At 36.0% G+C, this 7,241-nt stretch overlaps 1 protein-coding gene and 1 long non-coding RNA gene across 2 annotated transcripts; both read left to right on the forward strand.

The window, feature by feature from the left end:
- The first annotated feature begins 203 nt into the window (after positions 1-203).
- Positions 204-5,445, forward strand: LOC113298295 (probable polyamine oxidase 4). The gene is made up of 10 exons (XM_026546994.1): positions 204-739; positions 1,415-1,527; positions 1,626-1,714; positions 2,171-2,284; positions 2,661-2,748; positions 2,854-2,939; positions 3,050-3,152; positions 3,802-3,899; positions 4,181-4,610; positions 4,883-5,445. Exons 1-10 carry the CDS (start codon positions 685-687, stop codon positions 5,195-5,197), a joined length of 1,491 nt encoding a protein of 496 aa, XP_026402779.1. The 5' UTR covers positions 204-684; the 3' UTR covers positions 5,198-5,445.
- Positions 5,446-6,004: 559 nt separating this feature from the next.
- LOC113292943 lies at positions 6,005-6,888 on the forward strand. The gene is made up of 2 exons (XR_003331961.1): positions 6,005-6,076; positions 6,494-6,888. It is a non-coding gene; the product is annotated as an uncharacterized LOC113292943 (long non-coding RNA).
- The last annotated feature ends 353 nt before the right edge of the window (positions 6,889-7,241 follow it).

The following is a 7,241-nucleotide window of genomic DNA, read 5'->3' on the forward strand; positions in this document are numbered from 1 at the left end:
AACGCCTAGTGGCACTACACAGGCAGACGAAAACACCGATTCACTGATTCCAGTGGTCAACCGTTTATGAAATCATAGGACGAAAATACCCCTAAGATAACCTTACTTAGTAACCAACTTATGGAATAAACCGAAGGATAATAACGTCAATAAATGTTTTTAATGTTCTACACGGATACAAGAACAGAATTTTTTCCTTCGTTGTTTTGGTTTTCAGAAAAACGATTTCATATGCAATATCAGCAAACCAAACTCGTCGTTCTTTTTTCTTCTCTCTCGCTATAAACAGAAATCTTTGTTTTTAATATTAACTTTCTCAATCTAGAGATTTTCTTTTGTGTGGTTGTTTTTTTGGATTTTTCTTGATTTGTTATTAATTTTTTATTTATAGATTTGATTTTTTGTTACATATGAGAGCATGAGCTGGTTTGACAAGTTACGTTCTACATCGAATTCAAGCCTTTTTATGATTGGGCTTTTAATTTTCATTCTTTATCATTCATTCTTACTATTGATTTCAAATAATAGTAATAATATCATTTTTATAAAACCCTAAATTGGATTTCTCATATTCATTGATTTCTCTTCATAATTCTTATTCTTTCTTCTTCTTTCAATAACCAAACAATCAAGGGAATCTTTCATACATTTTTTTTTCTTCATATTTTTCTTGTGTTGATTACAATGGAGCAAAAGGATTCTCTCTTCAACAATGACAACAATAATAACAATGTGGATGGTCAGTAGGTTTTTTGATTTCTTTATGTTTCAGTAGTATAATTTTTTCATTCATGGGAATCACTTTGTTGCATGTTCTATTTAATTTGCTGTTTTCAAATTTTGCTCGCTTCAGAATTGATTACAGTGGTTGATTATGAGAATGTTTGCATATTAAGAATTTTAATTCACTTGAAATAGAATTTCAAACCCAAATTTATATTTGAGTATGGAACATTGAACAATTTTTTAAAAAAAAAGTAAAATACAATGTTGGAAATCTGTGAAACCTGTGAGTTGAATGTTTTTTGACCCGTTTTTGTGCAGAATCTTTGAGATTCAAGTTTTACTAGTTGATTAAACATTAAAGTTTAGGGAAGAAACATATGAAGTGAGGATTCTAAAGCTTTCAAATTTCTATCCAGTGTCTTATTTACTACAATATTTCTTCGTCAGGACAAAAGGTTTTTCTTCAATTGATGCATTTTGGTTTGGGAAGCAAACTTGGCTGGAAATTTTACTTGTCACCTTTCACTCCCACTTTGTGATCCGTTGTGCATAAAATTTTATTTATTACGATGAAAATTTAATGTATCACCCTTGCAATTTCGTGTTCTCTAGTTTGTGTGATTGCATATCTTTGTCTATCTGACTACTTTTTACTCTAATTGCTGATTATTTACTTTTCACGGATTAGGTACTTTTTTCTCACATACCGATAGGCAACCTTCCCCTCCTTCCGTCATTGTGGTAGGTGGTGGCATATCGGGAATTGCAGCTGCTCGTGCCCTTCGCGATGCATCTTTTAAGGTGAAAGATTATGAATGGTGTAAGAAGTAGTTAATTCAGTGACTGTTTTGTATCTTTCTCATTGTTTTCCTTGGTTTCTGTCATTTCCACATTATCAGGTACTCTTGTTGGAATCAAGAGATAGAATTGGTGGTCGAATTCATACGGACTACTCACTTGGTTGTCCCATCGACTTGGGAGCATCATGGTAAGTTGAATTGTGTTCTGATTTTCCTTATTAATCTCTTTATATCCATTTTTTCTCACAGAGTCAGACTCGCACCTACGCACGCAAACGCACACTTGCACACATGCGCCTTGATGTCTATTCACTTTCTTTCATCTTAGCTCTGATTAATGTAACAAACCAGTATCAGTATACGCACATTTTCTATAGCATTGTATGACTAAAGCCTCAGGGTAAAGCTATTCGTTTTTTATGGTTGGACAGTATATGGTTTTGAAGCTTGTGTAAGGTTTTGAGAATATGCCAAGAAAAAATTTATATTTTTCTGAGACACCAAGCTTTGTGCTTCCAAGCATGTTCCGCACTATTATGAGTCAATGTATTTCAGCATCTCTACCTGTTTCTATCTGGTTGAGACTGCAAAGATAAGAAATGGTACCCAGATGGTTAATTGTCTTTCTTCTTATGTCAATTCAGGTTACACGGTGTTTGCAATGAGAACTCCCTGGCTCCACTTATACGTGGCCTAGGGCTTACGTTATACCGTACTAGTGATGATGACTCGGTGCTGTATGACCATGATTTAGAAAGGTATTGTCTGAACTTTGTCTTCCTTTTCAGGAGTTTAAAAGAGCCATTAAGGTCAATTCCAGATGGAACATAGCCAACATGCAGTCAATTTGCATTCTTTAACTGTTGGCTTGAGACATTTGACATTTGTCTTTGGGGATATTCCTCAGTGTGCTCATCAAATGAATATTTAGGTGCTCCAAACAATCAGTTATTTCATGGATGGTATATATTTATGACTGGCTCCTCTCATGTACATGTAGACAAGATATATATTCCCTATTTGTTTTTTAGTTCTTAATTCATCCACAAGAACAATATCCTTCCCTCTATATCATGTTACTGTATAGCAGTTTTGGTCCTTCAAATCATGATCATTGGACCTCTATATGTGCAGCTATGTGCTTTTTGATATGGAGGGGAATCAAATTCCTCAGCAGCTGGTAATGGAAGTTGGAAATATATTTAGGACAATTTTGAAAGAGGTATGTTCTTCACCTTAATTATGTATGAGTTAGTCTCTTAAGTTAATTTGGATTATACTTCTTCAGATACCTACGTAAATAACTTGTCAATCGTTATCTTTCCAGACAGAAAAAGTTAGAAATGAAAGTGTGGATGACATGTCTGTTCTAAAGGCTATTTTGATTGTTCTGGATAAGAACCCAGATTTGAGGTACATAGATTGTATAGTTGTCTAAGTTTGGGTGTTGTGCATATTATGTGACTGATCTAGTTGCCTCTTTTCTATTGGTAATTTATGGTTTCATCTTGTTTCTTGTATAGACTAGAAGGTCTTGCCCACGAAGTCCTGCAATGGTACTTATGTAGAATGGAAGCATGGTTTGCTGCAGATGCAGACAAGATATCATTGAAAAACTGGGACCAGGTAGTTACATATTGAAGCTTCCATTGTCGTATCTTGTTTTCTAGTTGGAACATGACAGATGCTAGTTATTGGTGTGGTTTCTTGATGTACTCACACCATGTAAGTTCTTCAGAACTGATTTTGCTAGCGATTAACAGTTGAAACTAATCCTAACTTGCTCATGCATACGACATAATCCTATATATTACAGTTCGGAGGGGGTGTAAATTCTATATGAAACTGTTTTTCTCAGAAAATAAATCTCAAATGAAAATTTAGTGTTCTGCTTGTGGGCTCACGGAGTTGTTCTTTTCTCCTGCTTATATTATTACATTAAATAACAAAATTATAAGTATTCTCTTCTCCCACAAAACTGCGTAATGTTACAGAATTGCTTAAAACTAAATTTAGTGAGTTCTTCAGTTCGGCCATCCTTGAGAATTGCCAGGAGTTATCATACAAAGGATGTTTTCAAGTCTGGTTTTACTTTTTTGTATCAGAATAAGAATGTTATCGAACAATTTACATGTTTCAATTGAACTTTTTCAACCATAGCAGTTTTCACCTTTTACTGTCGATGAAAATGAAATATAGGTTGTCAGTTAGTTATGGTTAGAGTAGGTTTTGAACCCTGATTGCTGACTAATTGAGGGATTCTCTTGCAACATAGGAGGATGTTCTAACTGGTGGTCATGGACTTATGGTGGAGGGATATTATCCCGTGGTAAAAGCGCTTGCGAAAGACATTGACATTTGCTTGAATCACAGGTTTGCTTACATGTTCTCTTTTGCCCTTTTTGAAAACGTCTGTAGCGTGATGTTCTGTTGGTAATTTCTAATTTATAACAAAATTGAAAAATTGGAAAACAGAACACAGAAAATTGGAAAGAGAAATAAAACTATGCAATTTCAACTTTTCGGGGTATTGAATTTCCAAACACATTTCTCAAGTATGAGCGGAAAGTGTCCATGTGGAAACTACCCGAATGCATTTAACCAGAATTCACTAATGTTTCTTTTGTCTATATTTTCCTTTTCTCCCTATTTAGGGTTACAAAGATATCTAGTGGCTGTAGTAAAGTGGAACTGACTTTAGAAGATGGGAGAAATCTTATTGCGGATGCTGCCATAATCACAGTACCCCATGGAGTTCTCAAAGCTGAACTTATTGAGTTTGAGCCGAAGCTACCTAAGTGGAAAGCAGATGCCATTTCTGATCTTGGTGTTGGTAACGAGAACAAGATTGCATTGCTTTTTGACACAGTCTTTTGGCCGAACGTAGAGTTTTTAGGCGTTGTTGCACCAACATCATATGCATGTGGTTATTTTCTCAATCTACACAAGGCAACAGGCAACCCTGTCCTAGTCTATATGGCAGCTGGAACATTTGCTGACGACATACAGAAATTCTCCGATGAGGCTGCGGCCAATTTTGTGATGTCGCAGCTCAAGAAAATGCTACCTGACGCAACAGAGCCGGTAAGTGTTCTTTTTGTTTTTCTTTTGAAACATGACCAAGAAGTTTGTTGGTTTCTTGCTCAAAAACTAGTTTTTTATTTTTTGTTAGTATTCTCTCGGAAAGTGTTGGGTCACACTTCAAGCAGCCCTAAAAGAGGGTGTTTTCATGAGTTAGATTGTCAATTTGTGCAGTTAACATGTTGCTTACTTTTACTCTGGACTTTCCACAGTAAGTTATGCCAAAATATTTTCTGCCTCTTTTTTATGCTTTTGTTTGCATCGTACCAATACAGGTACAGTACCTTGTATCGCGCTGGGGAAGTGACCCAAATTCGCTTGGTTCTTACACTTATGACTTGGTGGGAAAGCCTGCTGATTTGTACGAGAGGCTTAAGGCTCCAGTAGGTAGTCTCTTCTTCGGAGGGGAGGCTGTTAGTACGGACCATTCCGGTTCAGTACATGGTGCTTACTCGGCAGGATTGCAGGCTGCAGAAGATTGCCGAAGGTATCTTTTAGAGCGACTGGGTAACTTGGAAGTCTTTCAGCTCATTTCTTCAAGGGAAGATGTCATTGAATCAATGGTTCCTCTCCAAATCTCCAGAATGTGAAAGAGCTCTTTTTGTTATTGGAAGATGGGAACTATTTAACTTTAATGAAATAGCCAAATTACAGGAATTATGGATTTTACTTTTACCCTGATCATTGATTTAGGCAATTTTTTTACTTCGCCTCTGTTGGATTGTTAACAAATATCTACAAAGATGAAATAACTCTGGAGAGATACTGACAATCAATGAGTTGACGAGTTTACAACAGTCTGGCGACTGATTTTATGTGCTAGAAAACAATTTTCTTACTTTGCAACTGTTTGATAGGTTACACTTGCGAATCAAGCCAATACTTTTAACTCATAACAGGCACAAATCTGCAGCCTGACTGCCTGAGTTTGTAATAAAGCAATCTGTAAACCAGGTTATAATAGAAGCTGCTAACACATCAAACAAAGTCGATAAATTCATGCCATTACCAACTAAACCTTTTGTTGGGTAATAATTTGGTTATGCTCGTACCAGAATCAGAACAGTCTTACTCATCTATGCATTTAGTAAATGAAATGCTAGAATCGAAGAGATAATATATTCATATGAAATGCTGGTGGAATCAAAAAAAAGGATATTTTGACTTTGGGTCACCCAAAAATTTAATTAGAGTTTGGGTGATGGACCGTCGTTGACCGCTAGGAAAATTCGTTAAACACTGAAGTGACCAAAATTCTATTAGACTTTGAATTTTTTACTAACTGAGCCATGTACTTTCCGTTAAACTCGTGTATGGTTGAGATATCCTGAAGATTTGGTATTATGTCTCTATCTAAGAAAGTGAACGGCTCTAAATTTGCCATCACCATTCCGATCGACTAAAATTGTCTTGGAAAAAGAACGGAACCCCAACTGAAACAGTGAAGTTGCAGAAGCGAGAAAGAAATGGTGAGAGCGATGATCCATCACAGTTCTTTTGGTTAGTCATTGAAGTTCTTTTAGGTTTATTTGGATTTGTAGTTCTTTTGGTTAGTCATTGAAGCAACCACACGATGTTTTTCTTCTCCATCACAGCTGAAGTTGAGGGGTTAAATCGAGAAACTATGGTTCGTCAAAACGATTAGTACATGAAACCCAATTCAAATTCTCTTCGTTTTGCAACATGCATTTCAGGATTTATACAATTTGGAGTTTATTCGTAAAATTTGGTTTTTTAGGGTTCATAAGTTTTTGGGTTTTTACTGTACAAACTTGTAATTAGTGTTTTGGATGGTTTGTGGTGGATTTATTAGCATGCGATAGAGATTCAAAGGTTTAATTGTCGAAATTTAACTTTGATTCATGTAATTTTAATGTTTGTTTTAGGGTTGATCAAAATTTGGGGTGTTTTCTGTTGAAGTCCTCTCTCCTTTATTCTTGCATAGAACACGTAAAATTTATCCCTCAATTCAATCCAACATTCTATGTCCTTGACTTCTGGTGGAACAAATTTAGCTAATTGACAAGCTTCATCAAGCCTAGCATATCTACTGCACAAATGTAGTGCTTTGAATCAAGGAAACTCCATACATTGAGTTCAAATATTCTAAGCTGGCATCAACAAGTCCAGAATGACTACAAGCATGTAAAACTCCTAGAACGGTGATACCGTGGGGTCGTATTCATTTTTTGAGCATTTCTTCACTTGTATGGTTGTATGAATATAAGTTGCAGGTGTGCCTAAAATGGTTTATGAATGTAAGTTATGTCAGTTTCTGGTATGTCTTTGTTCTTTCAGTTTATCCATATGGAGATTTGTTGATTTTGTCCAGATTGTGAGCGTAAAAATTGCCTGCAGGTGTGAAGTTGTTGCCTGAAAAATGGGAAGTTAAATGTCTGAATTCCGGTGTTCACAGAGTTTCGAGGTTGGGTCCATAGGTCTGGTAACTGACAAATGAAAATTTTCTGCAGACCGCTGGATTCTATCTGTTCTCGACCATTAGATTATTTCAGTAGATATTTAGTTATGCGTGCGACTCACGTCTTAAGTGTTAACTGACAGCGTTAACTGACTCACGTGCATCATTAACGGTCAACGACGGTCCATGACCCAAACTCTAATTAAAAATTCTGG

Source organism: Papaver somniferum, chromosome 7, assembly GCF_003573695.1.
Source record: "Papaver somniferum cultivar HN1 chromosome 7, ASM357369v1, whole genome shotgun sequence".
Classification (NCBI taxonomy): domain Eukaryota; kingdom Viridiplantae; phylum Streptophyta; class Magnoliopsida; order Ranunculales; family Papaveraceae; genus Papaver; species Papaver somniferum.

What these genes read in the sequence shown, in the direction of transcription:
- LOC113298295 (XM_026546994.1), top strand. Translation starts at nt 685, where the DNA reads ATGGAGCAAAAGGATTCTCTCTTCAACAATGACAACAATAATAACAAT. An exon ending in GATAAGAACCCAGATTTGAG is followed by an intron (nt 2,940 to 3,049) that starts GTACATAGATTG and finishes TTTCTTGTATAG; the next exon opens with ACTAGAAGGTCTTGCCCACG. An exon ending in TACCTGACGCAACAGAGCCG is followed by an intron (nt 4,611 to 4,882) that starts GTAAGTGTTCTT and finishes GTACCAATACAG; the next exon opens with GTACAGTACCTTGTATCGCG.